Source organism: Tachyglossus aculeatus, chromosome 1, assembly GCF_015852505.1.
Source record: "Tachyglossus aculeatus isolate mTacAcu1 chromosome 1, mTacAcu1.pri, whole genome shotgun sequence".
In the NCBI taxonomy this organism is placed as follows: domain Eukaryota; kingdom Metazoa; phylum Chordata; class Mammalia; order Monotremata; family Tachyglossidae; genus Tachyglossus; species Tachyglossus aculeatus.
This window is the reverse complement of record NC_052066.1, coordinates 99968123-99986275: the sequence shown is the minus strand read 5'-3', so window position 1 is coordinate 99986275 and position 18153 is coordinate 99968123. Positions and strand designations below refer to the sequence as shown.

The following is an 18153-nucleotide window of genomic DNA, read 5'->3' as shown; positions in this document are numbered from 1 at the left end:
GGCTCAAAAGCCACAATTCTGGATGAAGATTTATACAGATGCCTGTTTACTTGTATTGATCTCTGCGTCCCCCACCTCTAGACTGTGAGCCCACTGTGGGCAGGGATTGCCTCTCTTTATTTGCTGTATTGTACTCTAAGCGTTTAGTATAGTGCTCTGCACACAGTGCTCAATAAATAAGATTGAATTGAATGGTTTTATATGTAAGTCTCACACACTTGTCTCTCAAGCTGTTGCTTCAAGGATGTAAAGTGGAAGCTGATGAAATTGGTTTACCTAGGCAGCCAATCTCCCTGCCTGCCCCGCCCCACAAAATACCACAGCAAAATCTTTCTCCTAGAGTAGGATTTTGGGCCTGAATTAAATAGATAACTATCATAATTTTCCAATTGTTTAGATTCAGCCTGAGTTTATTGTGCGAGTAGACTATCAAGAATTTATTTTTAATGTTATTAAGTGCTTCCTGTTTGTCAGGAATTGTTCTAAGGGCAGGGGTAGATACAAGTTGGGCCAGACACAATCTCTGTCCGACTTGGGGCTCACAGTCTAAGTAGGAGACAGAACAGATATTGAATCCTCATTTTGCAGTTGAGGAAACTGAGGCACAGAGAAGTTAAGAAATGACTTGTCCATGGTCACAAAGCAGGCAAGGTGCAGAGCTGGGACTGCACCCCAACTCCTCTTGCTCCCAGGCCCAAGCTTTACCCACTAGGCCATGCTGCTTCCCTATTATACATACTATATATTTCTAAGCAATGGCTGTGCCTCTGGGGCTGAGAAACCTGAAAATAACTTTGTAGAGGAACATACATTTTTTGCCCAGAATTGCCCAGAAGCCACGTGGCCTAGTGGGTAGAGCATGGGCCTGGGAGTTAGAAAGACTTTGATTCTAATCCAGGCTCTGTCACTTGTCTGCTGTGTGACTTTGGGGAAGTCACTTAACTTCTCTGAGCCTCAGTTCCCTCACCTGTAGAATGGGGATTAAGACAGTGATCCCAATGTGGGACAACCTGATAACCTTGAATGTAACCCAGTGCTTAGAACAGTGCTTGGCACATAGTAAACACTTAAGAAATATCACTATTATTATTTATTTATATTGATGTCTCTCTCCCCTCTTCTTGACCGTGAGCTCACTGTGGGCTGGGAATGTCTCTGTTGCTCTACTGTACTTTTCCAAGCACTTAGTACAGTGCACTGCACATTGTACGTGCTTAATAAATATGATTAAGTGGATGAATATTATTATTATTTCCCAGGAACAGTAGAGACTGTTTCCATGATGAGCTGATACTAGTGGGGATTGGCATAGAGCAAGAGGGGCCATTTACTCTGTCTTCAAATCTCACTGAAGAATGTCGGCGTCTGTTCAGGCACCCGATGGACTCCTCTCCTCTGGCCGCTCTGAATCCTCCAGCCTCCCCCATCCTAGATGCAGCCTGGTGGTATCAGCAGCAGTCTCTAGAAGCCTGCTGGTGTGGGAGGGTGAGAATGAAGGTGTCAGCACCTCAGGAGAAGAACTGCCAATCAGACAGAGTCCTGATCCTATCAGGCGACATATGCTGAGGATGAAATCCCCCAGAAAAATCATCGTATCTGTAAAGGCAGCACCTCACCTGAACTCCTTAAGTCAAGACAAAACACCCTGCTAACAGATTTCTTTAGCATCCCTGGCTTTTATCTCAGAGGACCACAGTGCAATTGCAACCCTAGAATAATAATAATAATAATAAATAAGATAATAATATTTCCTCCTGACCAGTTTAGACTCATCCAGGAGGCCTTCCCAGACTGAGTCCCCTCCTTCCTCTCCCCGCCACCTTACCTCCTTCCCTTCCCCACAGCACCTGTATATATGTATATATGTTTGTACGTATTTATTACTCTATTTATTTTACTTGTACATATCTATTCTATTTATTTTATTTTGTTAATATGTTTTGTTTTGTTCTCTGTCTCCCCCTTCTAGATTGTGAGCCCACTGTTGGGTAGGGACCGTCTCTATATGTTGCCAACTTGTACTTCCCAAGCGCTTACTACAGTGCTCTGCACACAGTGAGCGCTCAATAAATACGATTGATCCAGAAAAGAATTGTGGGTGCGTTTTTTTAGTAGAAAACACAATTGTACTTAATTTGTAAACACATCCATAACAAAGAATAACCCTCTGGATTTGGGCTTTATTTAGATGGGCATACGAGTCCAGATCACTTGAGAAAAGATTTCCCTCCTGGTTATCCACCTCAGAATGCACCAGGAGGGTTTCAAGGTAAGTTTGTGTCTCAAAGCAAAAATTCAATTTCCTGAGTCCTCCCTGCCTTTCTCTTCCTCCCCCATGCCCCAAAGAGTGAGTGCTGGAAGGAGATTTATCTGTGTCCCTCTGTTGCATACTAATTGCAGGCCCCTTGTCTTCTCTGAGGATTTTTTCAACTTGTCACAAAGGCATTGACCTTTTGGGGGATGCAAAAAGTTGATCTGGAAGTGGTTTCCCTTTGGAGTGGCTGACTTCCCCTTAGGGGAAACTTCCAGTAAGGGCAAATATGTGCTCATAACCAGAAAGACTGTTTTCCTGTGCCAGTTATTCTCTCTGCAAGTCAAACCCTTAGGGAGACAAATGAAGGTGACTCATCCTCATGGGACCCAAGAACTAGAGCCTGGAATGGCAAGTGAGGGCAAGGCCAAATGAACCGCCCCAAATTGCATGGTGCTCAAAATTAGAGGCCATCCTACAAAGGGATGAGAATGAGGCCCCACATCTGACTAACAGGAAACGTTATACAATTGATGGGAAAAAAGTTTTATAATCTATGACCCGAAAGCTGTTCTTTCCTCATTGTTTTATGAAATACCAGCCTTGACCTTTTCTTTCCTCACTTGGATTTCTTGTGTAACAGGTTCAGGGCCACCCATTTAAGACCTTCCTAGGAGGATGATTTTTCTCTCTAAAATTATTCAGGTATTTGATAGATCCATAATCTATGGGCCAGAAGGCCCAAATCCTCAACAGCTCTTCCCTCCACAACACCAGTTTCCACACTTCATTCCGTGGTATTTATTGAGCACTGACTGTTTGCAGAGCACTGTAATAAGTCCTTGAGAGAGTATAATACAACAGAATTGGGAGACACGATCCCTGACCACAAAGAATGTAGAGTCTGGATGGGGAGGGGAAATTGAAATAAAGATAAGACAGACTATAAGATGTGGTCCTGTCCTGTGACTGTAATCCAGAAACATCATAGCCTAGTGGCTAGAGCATAGATCTAGAAGTCAGAGGGACCTTGGTTTTAATTCTGGCTCTGCCCCTTCTCTGGCGTTTGACCTCGAGAAAGTCACAACTTCTCTGTGATTGTTACCTCATCTGTAAAATGGGGATTCATTCTCTCAGCCCCATGTGGGACAGGGACTGTGTCCAACCTGATGAGCTTGTATCTACCGCAGCGCTTAGTACAGTGCCTGGCACATAGTAAGCACTTAAATGCCATGGAAAAAAAACAGAGGGGGAGTTTTGAATAATGGCTCCTACGCCCTTCCTCCACCTCCCAGATAAAGCAGAAGAAAAGCAGGAAAAGCTTACCCTCCCTTCCCACTCCTCCCTTTCCCTCTCTTCCCACTCCTCCCTTCCTATGAGGGTTCCCTATGAGCACCACCCAAGCTACCTCCAGAGGCCCTTGGTCTTGGTGGGCAGTTCTAGTCTTGGAGGCCTGTCTCTTTCATCCTTCCAGCCTGGACCCTCAGCCCCACTTGCACCCCCAAGCCAGCCCAGCATCCTGGGGAGGGGGACGGGCAGTTTAGGCTTAACCTTCTATTTTCCTGGAGAAGCTTTGTCCTCATTTTGCTCAGGACCAATATGTTTCCACAAGTTGATGTTGTCTCAAACTCTTCCTCCCCCTCAAACAAGGTCCTGTCGGCTATCCAGTCCCTTATGGAGGCTATCCCGCTCCTGCGCCCGGCGGGATTCCCGCACAAATGCATCCCACTGGATTTGCCATCCAATCGCAGCCCGGGGGTCCCATCGGAACACCGTGGATGGTTCCCCCGCCTCCACCACCAAACTGTCCTCCTGGATTGGAGTATTTGTCTCAGGTATCTCCTAGCATCTTGTCCACTGAATCCTTAAGGCTTTTAGAAAGGGAAATGAAATCAGATGGTAAAAAATCTTACTGGGTGGGACACTATGGGTTGGAGCTTGAAGTCCCCTGCAGATCACGCAGAAGGATGTTGCTACTTGTGTGTGTGTGTGTGTGTGTGTGTGTGTGTGTGTGTGTGTGTGTGTGTGTGTGTGTGTTTATATAGTATTTGTTAAGCAGGTACTATACGTCAAACACTGGTCTAAGCTCAGGTAGATACAAGCTAATTAAGTTGGACACAGTCCCTGTCACATGTGAGGCTCACAGTATAATTAGGAGGGAGAACAGGGAAACTGAGGCACAGAGCCCTTAAGTGATTTGTCTAAGGTCACACAGCAAGCAATTGACAGAGCTGGGATTAGAATCCAGGTTCTCTGCCTCTCAAACCTGGATTCTTTCCACTAGGCCGTACTGCTCCTTTGTGTTGAGAGAATTCTGTTGCAGTGACCAATTGGTTCTCTCTTTTGTTGGGTCCTCAAATGGGCCAGTGTGGCAATGCCTTTGAACCAAAATATCTCTTTTAAGACCATTGATTGATTGATGGCCTGAATCCATATAAAGAAAATCTTCTGCGAGTGGACCAGTGTAACCCACTTTGCTGATAAGTAGCTCTCCTCACCTCTGCACATAGTCTAGGTAATTGAGTGTCTTATGTGACTGAGAAGTGAGCAATTGGGCTCAATTTAGAATCAATCAGTCAATCAATTAATGTCTGTCTCCCGCTCTAGAATTAAAGCTGGGGTGTGTATCTGTTACATTGTTATATTGTACTCTCCCAAGCACTTAGTACAATGCTCTGCTGACATTTGCACTCAATACAATTGACTGACTGAAACCAGGGGTAGGTATTGAGTTTCTATTAAGTGCTAAGCATGGTACTACCAAAACAAGACACATGTTCTAAAGGGGCATATAATATGATAGAGTGAAATCACACACACACACACATAAACACACACATGAAAAGATTTTAAAATAGTGTGAATACGAGGAAGAATAGGAATATAAAAGAACATAGTACAAATATAATTTTGACAAGCAGTGACCCTAACCTGAAGATGATTTTGTTAGGAGCACCTGAACTGCTTAGTTTCAGGACTGACTCTTCTGAAACTAGGCTTTCCGGGGGCTATTATTATTTCAGCCACTGTTTCCTCATCCAAATAATGAAGAAGATTACATAGGTGTCCCCTGAGGAGGACATCAGACTTGCTCCAGGAATATTTACAGAATGAATAAAAGCGTAGATGGAAGAGCAAAAATTACCTCCATTAATTATTATTATAATTATTCATTATTATGGTACTTGTTAAGTGCTTTCTATGTGCCAAGCACTATTCTAAGCACTGGGGTACATACAAGTTTATCAGGTTGGACACAGTCTCTGCCCCAAATTCATTCAGTCGTATTTATTGAGCGCTTACTGTGTGCTTCTAGACTGTGAGCCCACTGTTGGGTAGGGACCGTCTCTATATGTTACCAACTTGTACTTCCCAAGTGCTTAGTACAGTGCTCTGCACACAGTAAGCGCTCAATAAATACGATTGAATGAATGCAGAGCACTGTACTAAGCACTTGGGAAGTACAAGTCGGCAACATATAGAGATGGTCCCTACCCAAATAGGGCTCACACTCTTATCCCCATTTTACCGATGAGCTAACTGAAGCACAGAGAAGTGAAGTGACTTGCCCCAGGTCACACAGCATTCATTCATTCACTCATTCAATCATATTTATCATCATCATCATCAATCGCATTTATTGAGCGCTTACTGTGTGCAGAGCACTGTACTAAGCACTTGGGAAGTACAAGTTGGCAACATATAGAGACAGTCCCTACCCAACAGTGGGCTCTTATTGAGCGCTTACCTTGTGCAGAACACTGTACTAGACATTTGGGAAGTACGTCAGCAACGTGTAGAGACAGCCCCTACCCATATGGCAAAACTGGGATTAGAACTCAAGTCCTTCTTACTCCCAGGCCCGTGCTCCATCTACTAAACCAAGCTGAATTTATCTTTTGGGTTATGGATTATTTCCAATTGGGTGGAAAAGGATTATCAGAGGAAGCCACTTCGATGATTTAATGATTTATAATCTGAGATGGCACTAGCAAGAAGCAGAGCCTGCCTGCTGTCAGTGCACAGACAAATAGTAATGCTCAGATTTCAACATTCATTCAATGGTATTTATTGAGGGCTTATGTGCAGAACACCATTCTAAGTGCTTGGAAAGTACAATTTGGCAACAGATAGAGACAATACCTACCCAACAACTGGCACATAGTAAAGGCTTGACGCATGCCATAAAAAAAAACAAACCCTGACTTGAAAGTTGCCAGCATTTTCTCTACAATGGACTGGCTTCCAATAACACCGTACGATAAACAGCAGAATCCCATCATCATCCTGAGCTTCCCTCCACTCTAGCGGTGGGTGAGGGGGGCTGACTGATCCTGATCATTTATCATAATAATAATAATAATGATGGCATTTGTTAAGCACTTACTATGTGCAAAGCACTGTTCTAAGCACTGGGGGGATGCAAGGTGATCAGGTTGTCCCACGTGGGGCTCACAGTCTTCATCCCCATTTTACAGATGAGGGAACTGAGGCTCAGAGAAGTTAAGTGACTTGCCCAAGGTCACACAGCTGACAAGTGGTGGAGCCGGGATTAGAACCCATGACCTCTGACTCCCAAACCCATGTTCTTTCCACTGAGCTACGCTGCTGCTTCCCAATGATCATCATCATCAATGGTACTTATTGAGCACTTACTATGTGCAGAGCACTGTTCTAAGCACTTGAGAGACTACAACGGAGTTGGTAGATATGTACACATTGCCTGACCACAGAGAGTTTACAATATAGAGGGGGATACAGGCATTAATATGAATAAATAATTCTCTGGAATTGTTTTAATGGGTTTAGCCTGGTGCAGCATAGAGGCTGGTGTTTTCATAGAAGAATGATCTGGTTTGGGAATGATGGAAATCATTTGTGAGAATTTATCTCAATGCTTTTCTTTCTTAATTCTGGCAGGTTGTAATTCAGCTCACCTCATGTTGTTTTTCCACCATCCTAGGTAGATCAGGTGTTGATTCACCAGCAAATTGAACTTCTGGAAGGTATGATGTACTCAATCGTTTGTATTTACTGAATACTTACTGTGCGCAGAGCACTGTAGTAAGCACTTGAGACATGTTTCCTGTCTACCTCCAGACTGTAACCTCACTGTGGGCAGGGAATTTCACTGTTTATTGGTGTGTTGTATTTTCCCAAGCGCTTAATACAGTACTCTGCACACAGTAAGCGCTCAATAAATATGACTGAATGAATGACTGTACCATCTTCCTCCTATATTATGCCCCAAGTGCTGTACCCTGCTTGGCAATGAAGGTTAGTAAAGTACCACTCCGATTCTTGATGTCTAGCTACTCCTTTCAGCTTCTACTCCTTTCTGTGGTTAAGGCTCATGATGTGGGTAAGCTTCAGGCAGCAGGTTTCCAAAATGGAACTATAGAAATAAAATACAAATTGAACTCATGGTTAAGTACATCAGAGAGCTCTCATTATCTCTGATAAATTTGCCAGTAATGAATTTATGCTGGTTTAGATACCTGACTTCTCTCCTTCCCCCACACTTAACTGGGGGGATAGTATGGAAGAGGGGGATTTAGGTAATTGTAAGCTCATATTTTAATTTCTTGCCAAGGCCAGAGTTTGTTTTCTTAATTATTCATTTTGTTTTATCTCTAGTTTTTAAGTGAGGATCTGATCCTTTTTTTGGTTTTTAAGGGTATCCAATCCTGGATTAGTGATCCTCTATATTCCTTCTCTTTTGTCGGATGAAGTGCTATTACTAATTTTCATTAGGTAGTTCCAACCAAGATAGAAGGGTTGTCACGTTCCCAAGATGTATAAAACCCTGCTTAGACCTACAGTGTCTTTGTGAAAGAAGATTGTAAATCTTTTAGCTTGCTTTTTCTACAGTACACTGCCTAATATTTCCTTTTTCCCCTCTTCTAACTGTGCTGTGTTTTGTCTCATTAGTTTTGATAGGTTTTGAAACCAACAACAAATATGAAATTAAGAATAGTCTGGGGCAGAGAGTTTACTTCGCGGTGGAGGAAAATGACTGCTGTACGCGGAACTGTTGTGGAGCCGCAAGACCATTTGTCCTGAAGATCCTCGATAATTTGGGGAGAGAAGTAATCTCCTTGCAGAGACCTTTGAGATGTTCCTCCTGCTGGTTTCCTTGCTGCTTGCAAGAGGTTAGTAAGGGTCTGTTTTATGGGACCTATGTTAGGCCCCACACAGGTACCTTGCTCTTTCAGAGCTCTTGCTCTATTAGTTGGAGCTTTTGGAGATTCCATACAATTCTGTTTTGTTCGCACAAATCTGAGAAGCCTGAAGGGGAGATGACTGTTCTAAAATAACAACAAAACAAAAAATACCCTTTGAAAACATTTTAGCTGATTCAACACATAGTAACAGAAATTGGATGGCACCCTAATAATAATAATAATAATAATAATAATAATAATAATATTTGCTAAGTGCTTTCTGCGTGCCAGACATTGTACTAAGTGCTGGGTGGATATGAGCAAATGAAGTTGGACAAAGTCCCTGTCCTACATGGGGCTCACAGTCTCAATCCCCATTTTACAGATGAGGGAACTGAGGCCCAGAGAAGTGAAGGAACTTGCCCAAGATCACAAAGTAGACACATGGCAGAGCTGGGATTAAAACCCATGACCTTCTGACTCTCAGGCCTGTGATTTATCCGTTATGCCATGCTGCTTTCCATCTTTCCAAAGGGCTTTTATTGATCTTACTTTCTCCTCAAAACTGTGTGGTTTATTCCCATTTGACAGAGGAGGAATCTGAGACACGAATAGTGTAAGTGATTGGCCTGAGGTCACACAGCAGCTCAGTTGGAGCTGGGCATCTAGCACTCCTGGCTCTCAGATCCAACATTTTTCTGTTAGACCAATCAATCAATCAATGGTGATTGATTTGAGCCCTCAATGGTATTTGAGCTCTTACTGTGTGTGGATCACTGTACTAAGCACTTTCATTCATTCATTCAATCATATTTATTGAGCACTTACTGTGTGCAGAGCACTGTACTAAGCGCTTGGGAAGTAAAAGTTGGAACTGTGTAATGGAACAGAGTTGGTAGACACATTTCTTCCTCACTGGGAGCTTCCACTCCAGAGGAGGAGCATCCGATCTATAAGAAGATCATAGAGTCTAGAGGGATTTTTAGGGACCCATGAATGTTTCTAAAGGGGATTTTTTTCAATGGCTTTTTAAGCGCTTATTACGTGTCAAGCCCTGTTCTAAGTGTTGGGATGGATTCAGGGAAATCAGATTGAACTCAGTCCATGTCCCACATGGGGCTCACACTCTCAGCCACCATTTTGCCGATGAGGTAATTGAGGCACAGAGAAGCTAAGTGATTTACCCGAGGTTACATGCAGCAGACAAGTGGCAGACCTGGGATTAGAACCCAGGTCAAATGACTCCCTGGAATGTGCTCTTTCCATGCTGCTTCCCTAAAATTCCAGAATGTCAATCTTTTCCACAACTTCAATTGATTTATCTTCCCAAATGATTTGTCTGTAGCTAAGAATTATCTGAAAGTGTATGTCACAATTCTTTCTCAACAACTCAGCTTTTATTTCTGCTTTCTTCCTGAAGCTTGAAGTTCAGTCTCCTCCAGGGGTTACGATTGGATTCGTCGTCCAGAACTGGCATCTGTGTCTGCCCAAATTTACCATTCAGAATGAGCACAGACAAGATGTACTGAAAATCACTGGCCCCTGTGTGGTCTGTAGCTGTTGCTCTGATGTTGACTTTCAGGTAAGCAAGTTGTGTTGCTTTTCTTCCAGGATTTCCATCTCAATTCAAGAACAACCCCATAGGACTACTTGCCAGGTTTCCAGAAAGAAATCAAAATTGAACATTTATAGTCTAATGGAATAGCTAGACTTATTTTGATAATATAGGAAAAGTCAGTCAGGCTCCTTGGAAAACAAACGTTTAACAGTTATGTGATTTCTGATTACCACGGCAGAGAGTTGTTAACGAAGAGAAGGGGCTTAGGTTAGCATCCACAGCAGATAGTTTTTAGGTTTAACCTTACCACCCCTCCAAATGAACTGGATATGTCCTAGGGTCAGACTCTTCCCAAAGATCTTTTCACCTTAGCAAACTGAATTTTGATCACAGATCTGTCTCACCGGAGGTCACTTGTTGATCTGAATGCAATCGAATTGAGCAAAGTGAGGTTTGTTATGTTGTATTTCAGTACATTTACAGACTAAATTTAAACAAATCTGCAAAGTCTTAATCCTTTAGAATACATCCATCCCTTATTGAGATACTCATTACTTCCTTCCTTCATCCATTCTGCCATCTGATAGCTGAGAAGTTGCTATTGTGTTGCAGGAGATTCCTCCTCCTGTCTCACAGTCAAGCTAGCCAAACCAGGTTGGGGCTGGACAGTCCAGGTTCCCTCTCTGAAGATTTGAGTTACAAAACTGGGCACTCCCCCGTGCCCTCTAGACTGTAAGCTGGTTGTGGGCAGGGAAAGTGTCTACCAACTGTGTTGTATTGTACTCTCCCAAATGCTTAGTACACTGCCGTGTACTCAGGAAGTGCTCAATAAATACGATTGATTGATTGCCCCAACCCAGTCTCCTCTGCCACAAGGCTTAGGTCTTTTAGGGGAAGCACCCCTGCAAGACAGAGTCTCTGCCCTCAAAGAGCTTGTACTCTGACAAGGCATAGCAGAACCACCAAAAGAAACGGGAAATGAAGAACCCAGGGAAGGTGTCGGACAAGAAATAAAATTCTTGCTTTCTCTCTTTAGTGCTGGTCTTCATCACCACGATCCTAGAACCCGATTGTTCTAGAGTTGCCTCTGGAAAAGAGTGGTTTGAGAAAAGTCACCTTCTGCTAGAGAAGCATCCAACCAATCAATTGTATTTATTGAGTGCTTACTATGTGCAGAGCATTATACTAACTGCTTGGCAGAGTAGAATATTACAGAATATAATACATTCCCTTCCCACATTGGGATTACAGTCTAGAGACTGGGGCTAATTGAAAAAAAAAAAGGGCCTGGTGTCAGAGGAACTGGGTTCTAAGCCCAGCTCTGCAATTTACCTGCTGCATGACCTTGGGCAAGTCACTTCACTTCTCTGTGCCTCAGTTACCTCATCTATAGAATAGGGAACAGATCTTACTCTCTCCTACTTAGATTGTGATTCCCAAGAGGGAAAGGGACTGTGTCCAACTTGATTAACTTGTGTCTACCCCAGTGCTTACGGGGCTAGGAGTCAGAAGGTCATGGGTTCTGATCCCAGCTCCACCATTTGTCTGCTGTGTGACCTTGGGCAAGTCACTGTATTTTTATGTGCCTCAGTTACCTCATCCGTAAAATGCGAATTGAGACCGTGAGCCTTACATGGAACAGGTACTGTGTCCAACCCGATTTGCTTCTATCTACCCCAGCACTTAGTGTAGTGCCTCGCACATAGTAAGCACTTAACAAATACCATTATAATTATTATTATTACAGTGCCTGGCACATAGTAAGCACATGAAAATACTATAAAAAATACTTGACATATAGTACACGTTTAATCAATGCAATAGTAATAATAATAATGATAGGTAACAAGCTATAATTTTACTTTGGAGGATAATTGAGAAAAAATGTGTTTTCCTATTCTTGTTTCTATCAACACAGAATCATTCATTCAATCGTATTTATTGACCACTTACTGTATGTAGAGCACTGTACTAAGCACTTGGGAAGTACAAGTTGACAACATATAGAGATGGTCCCTACCCAACAGCAGGCTCACAGTCTAGAAGGGGGAGACAGACAACAAAACAAAACATATTAACAAAGTAAAATAAATAGAATAAATATGTACAAATAAAATAAATAGAGTAATAAATATGTACAAACATATATACACATATACAGCTGCTGTGGGGAGGGGAAAGAGGTAAGGTTGGGGGAATGGGGAGGGGGTTCAGCACAATAGTAGTTTTCCTGTTGGGGTAATTCCTGCTTTATGGAAAATCATTTTTCATCTGCTTTGAAGCCTCTTACAAACTTGTGTTTGGTTCCTTTCCAGGTGAAGGGCCTGGATGAGCAATCTGTGGTGGGAAAGATTTCCAAGCAGTGGAGCGGCTTGGTGAGAGAAGCATTTACAGACTCCGATAACTTTGGGATCCAGTTCCCATTAGATCTGGATGTGAAAATGAAAGCTGTGATGCTGGGAGCCTGTTTCCTCATTGTAAGTCTTCAACTTTTGACCTTCATCGAACATGGCTTTGTGAATTTCTTGTTTTAACACCTGAAATATAACATCAGTGACTTATTCCTTTTAAATATCCCCCCGAGGCTGCTTTCCTGGTGGGAGTTAGCCCCTGGAGAAAGAGGAGGAATCTAGACCTAGGGCCCATGCTGTTCCTGGCTTATCCCAGGGTAAACTTGGGACTATGTACAACCTGATAAACTCATATCTATCCTACCACTTAGAACTGTGCTTGACACATAGGAAGCACTTAGATGATTAACTTAATAATGATTAGAACAAATGCTCAAGTTAATATTAATAATTATAACACATGCGTAACAATAATAATGATGATGATGGCATTTGTTAAGCACTTAATATGTACCAAACACTGTTCTAAGTGCTGGGGGCGGGGGATACAAGGTAATGAGGTTGTCCCACATGGGACTCAAAGTCTTAATCCCCGTTTTACAGATGAGGTAATTGAGGCCCAGAGGAGTTAAGTGATTTGCCCGAAGTCACACAGCAGACAAGTGGAAGAGTCAGGATTAGAACCCATGACTTCTGACTCCCAAGCCCGTGCTCTGTCCACTAAGCTACACTGCTTCTCTAAAAATAATAATAATTATAACAAAATGCTTAACTTAATAAATAATGATTAATAAATAATTTCCTATCTACTTGTTTGGATGCCTGTTTCTCCCCTTCTAGACTGTGATCCTGTTGTGGGCAGGGATTGTCTCTATTTGATGCTGAATTGTACTTTCCAAGTGCTTAGTACAGTGCTCTGCACACAGTAAGCACTCAATAAATACGAGTGAATGAATGAATGAATGAATAATTATAACAAATGAATAATGATAGTAGTAATAATGATAATTACATAAGATTCTGAGAAAGCCTAATCAATCCCATCCTCCTTTGAGCCTATCTACTTGACTGGGGCCCTAGTGACCTAGTCCCAGGAACTGTGGCTAACCTGATTAGCTTGTATCTACTCCAGCACTTAGTACAGAACCTGCACATAGTAGCATTTAACAAACACCATTTTTTTAAAAAAAAGTGGGACCATGTAAGGGGTGAACAAAGGTTTGGGGGGCTTAGCGTTTCCAACTATCTTGCTGAGGACAGCTAGTGACAGCTTTGAAAGTAAAAGACCCTTTTTGGGTCTTTCCTGAATAATAATAATAATAATAATAATGGCATTTATTAAGCACTTACTCTGTACAAAGCACTGTTCTAAGCACTGCGGAGGTTACAAGGTGATCAGTTTGTCCCACGGGGGGCTCAGAGTCTTCATCCCCATTTTACAGATGAGGGAACTGAGGTCCAGAGAAGTTAAGTGACTTGTCCAAAGTCACACAGCTGACAATTGGCAGAGCTGGGATTTGAACCCATGGCCTCTGACTCCAAAGCCCATGCTCTTTCCACCGAGCCACACTGCTTCTCCCATGTGAACCCATTTCCTTCTGGCACCAGCAGGAAGGAAATGAGGTAGAGTAACATAATCAGTTTCTTCTTTCGGTGGTGGCTAGTGAGAGTTCAGATAGAGGCTGCAGAGTCTGTACCAGTCTGTAGCCAGACCGCAAGCTCCTCAGAACCCAGACATCAGGCCCCAGAGCCATAAGGAGGCCTTCCCAGACTGAGCCCCTTCCTTCCTCTCCCCCTCGTCCCCCTCTCCATCCCCCCCATCTTACCTCCTTCCCTTCCCCACAGCACCTGTATCTATGTTTGTACATATATATGTTTGTTTGTACATATGTATGTTTATATATATATATATATATGTTTGTGCATATTTATTACTCTATTCATTTATTTATTTATTTTACTTGTACATATCTATTCTATTTTATTTTGTTAGTATGTTTGGTTTTGTTCTCCGTCTCCCCCTTTTAGACTGTGAGCCCACTGTTGGGTAGGGCCTGTCTCTATATGTTGCCAATTTGTACTTCCCAAGCGCTTAGTACAGTGCTCTGCACATAGTAAGCGCTCAATAAATACGATTGATGATGATGATGATGATGATAAGGAGGAATTGGGACAGGAAGTGAGGTCCACTGGCCGAGCTTGCTAAAGAGCAAGGGGATAGATTGTTTAACTGCTCCTTCAGAATTTCAGGGGCTGGTCGAGGCAAACTCCACTGTGGGTTGTAAGAAGCCCAGCTGCCTTTGTGGAGAGCGGGGAGGGAAGGGAGGCTCAAGAACATGGGAGAGAGGGTCGGAGGTCTTTCCATTTCCTCATTCTCGCCCTCTTTCTCCCGAAAGGCCCAGTGTTACTTCCCCAACCCCGTGTTACTTCCCCAACCCCTCTTCCTGCTCCTACAGTGCATTGAGGATGCCTCATCTCCCAGCAGCCCTGTAAAAATATCTCCTCAGCTCAAAACAGCTCCTAGGTTTCTCTAAGAACTCCAACTTGCTGGCTGATCTCAAGGATTTCTGAAGAAGAAATTGTGTTTCAACCAAAATAATAAAAATGATAATAATAATAATAAAAAGAGTATTTGTTAAGCACTTACTGGGTGCCAACCCCTATTCTAAGGACTGGGGTAGATATAAGGGAATCAGGTTATCACACGTGGGGCTCACTGTAGTAATCGCCATTTTCTAGATGAGGTAACTGAGCCACAAAGAAGTTAAGTGACTTACCTAAGGTCACACAGCAGACCAGTGGTGGAGCTGGGATCAGAACCCATGTCCTGACTCCCAAGCCTGTGCTCTTTCCACTGAGCCACACTGTTTCTCTTAATCCCAGAAAAAGGGGAAATACTAGTTTCCCACAAATCCCAAAGCACTTAAAACCATACCTTTGAACCCCCTTTGAACCCCATGGCTTCCCACTACCTATCATTCATTTTAGCATTTGTCTCCTCCTCTAGATTGTAAACACCTTGAAGGCAGAGATCACAGCTACTAACTCCGCTGTACTATCTCAAATGATTAGTACAGTGCTTTGCACAATATAAGTGCTCAATAAATGTCGCTGATTGAAGCAGCATGTCCTAATGGATAGAGCTTGTGCCTGGGAGTCGGAAGGCCCAGTTCCTCTCCTCCACTTGTCTACTTTCACTACCTCATTGGTAAAATGGGGATTCATTCAATAGTATTTATTGAGAGCTTACTCTGTGCGGAACAGTGTACTAAGTGTTTAGTTAAAACTGTGAGCCCTTTGTGGGACAGGAACTGTGTCCAATCTGATTATGTTGTATATACCCCAGCACTTAGTACAGTGTTTGGAACATAGTAATTTCTTAAATACCATTTTTATTATTATTATTATTATTATTATTATTATTATTATTATTATTATTATTATTATTATTATTCCTCCATGGTTGGGGATGGGGAAGGTCCGGTAGTGAGGCTGCACAAACCTGGGCCTTGAGTAGAAAGCGGGAGCCAGGAACCCAATGGCTGCCCTGGGGTGGCAGCGGAATGAGGTGGGTAGGACAAGCTGTGAAGAGGCCTTCTCCATGGGAGATCAGTGTCATTGTTTCTCTCAGTAAGGCCACATCGGATTGCTCCGGGAACGATCTGCAGTCAGTGCCAGAAGTTAATAATACTAACTGTGGTATTTGTTAAGTACTAACTATGTGCCAGGCACTGTATTAAGCACTGTGTGGATACAAGCAAAATGGGTTGGACCCAGTTCCCATCCCTTCAGCGTCAGCATCCCTCAGTGATCCCTCAGAGAAGCAGCGTGGCTCAGTGGAAAGAGCACGGGCTTTGGAGTCCGAGGTCAGGGGTTCATATCCCGGCCCTGCCAATTGCCAGCTGTGTGACTTTGGGCAAGTCACTTCACTTCTCTGGGCCTCAGTTCCCTCATCTGTAAAATGGGGATGAAGACTGTGAGCCCCCTGTGGGACAACCTGATCACCTTGTAACCTCCCCAGCGCTTAGAACGGTGCTTTGCACATAGTAAGCACTTAATAAATGCTATCATTATTATTATTATTATGGCATGGGACAGTGTTCCAACCTGAATGGCGGGTTTGGCTCCCCCAGCCTCACAGCCGACTAGGAAACTTTCCCAATAGTTCGGTGCAGAGATATTACGGATGGGCAGAGAAGAGAAGCAGCATGGCCGAGTGGAAAGAACAAAGGCTTGGGAGACAGAGGACCTGGGTTCTCATCCCAGCTCTGCAATTTTCCTAAGTAGAGGAAAGGGTTTAGGATACTAATATACCAGTTGCAAAAGATACAGTCCCTAGTCTAATAGTTTAAATGACTATTGATCCCACCACACCTACTCAGAAATTTACCTCTGTGCCTCAGTTTCCTCATCTGTAAAATGGGGATTAAGATGGTGAGCTCTAGGTGGGACAAGGACTCATATTTACTGAGCACTTACTGTGCTATTCATATTTACTGAGCACTTACTGTGTAGACAGCACTGTACTAAGCACTTAGGTGAGTACAGTACAACAATAAACACACATATTCCCTGTCCCTAACAAGCTTACAGTCTAGATTTTGTCCACCCTGATTATCTTATATATACTACAGTACCGTGGCACATAGTAAATGCTTTATAAATACCATTAGAAAATTGTCCAGTACCTTAGTGGCCATATGGGATCCACAATCCTAACAAACCCAGTCCCCATGATGAGGGACAGAGACCCCAACTCAGTAGATAATCTGAGTACACTGAGTGCTGGAGCCAATGTTCAATATACACCCTTGGTTGATTGGTTGAATGATTGATCTGGTGGCTGGAGGGTCTGGGGTCAAAAGATCTAATTGCCTGAACATTTGATTTCCCCTAGGACTTCATGTATTTTGAAAACGCTGGAAATCAATCCTAACCTGCAGACCAAGTCCATGGACCACTGGAATAGTCTTCCAGCCATTATCATGAAAAGAATAGGAGAATAATAGAATTTCACAGCCCGTCTCCAAACTGTGAAGACATTCTGGGTTTCCCCCTTTTTTATTCATATCTATTTTTAAAATGTTATTTGATCGTACAAGGCTTCATTTTCTGCAAGGAGATAACTGCAAGTGCACATTAAAGTTTAAATGACTGTTGATTCCACCACACCTACTCAGAAATACAGTTTCTGGCTCAAGATTGGAAGTCCCATAGATATTTATCTTTCTCTATGAAGAAACATTTTTATCTTTGGTTTTTGAGCTATTTTGTAATGTAAAAATTGTACTTTGTAATGTCAATTTATAATTAAAATACGTTTTGTGAGTTTTAATTACTGCACATAATTTATAAATGTATCAAAAGAAATAAATGAACAGAGCAGCACCAGTGATTGAACTGTGATTTTATAGCTGTAATTCAACAACAAAAATCCAGTAATAAGTCACAAAATCTCTAGATCTTGTGGTCTATCTGAGCGACTGTGATGATTTACTTTTCAAAGGTACTCTTTCGAAAGTTGGAAATAAGTTTTCTGTACTTCAGAGACTCGTTCTCCTCCTCGATGGTGAGAGGTTTGTTCAGGAGTTTATTGAACTGGTCTTTCCCTCCTTTTAGGCAGCCCTCTTATGTGAGATCAGGATGGTTCCATACACACCTCAGTGGTGCTGTAGTAGCCTGTAAGGATCACAGAGCTTCTTTAATGACAAACAGAAGATGAGAAGCAGTGTAGCTTAGTGGATGGAGTGTGGGATTGGGAGTCAGAAGAATCTGGGTTTTAATCTCAACTCCACCACCTGTCTGGTATGTGACCTTGGGCAAGTCACT

General features: G+C 42.7%; 1 protein-coding gene across 4 annotated transcripts in view; it reads left to right on the top strand.

Moving 5' to 3' along the window:
* PLSCR1 (phospholipid scramblase 1) overlaps positions 1-17712 on the top strand; it is a 69216-nt gene extending 51504 nt beyond the window's left edge. For all 4 annotated transcript variants that reach the window (XM_038743408.1, XM_038743393.1, XM_038743401.1 and 1 more), the window contains 7 exons: positions 2189-2269; positions 3902-4086; positions 7215-7257; positions 8183-8403; positions 9836-9997; positions 12289-12450; positions 17222-17712. In XM_038743408.1, coding sequence (XP_038599336.1) covers positions 2189-2269; positions 3902-4086; positions 7215-7257; positions 8183-8403; positions 9836-9997; positions 12289-12450; positions 17222-17260 — 893 coding nt within the window. In that variant the 3' untranslated portion in view covers positions 17261-17712. The remainder of the gene's footprint in view (positions 1-2188; positions 2270-3901; positions 4087-7214; positions 7258-8182; positions 8404-9835; positions 9998-12288; positions 12451-17221) is intronic.
* Positions 17713-18153: the final 441 nt, after the last annotated feature.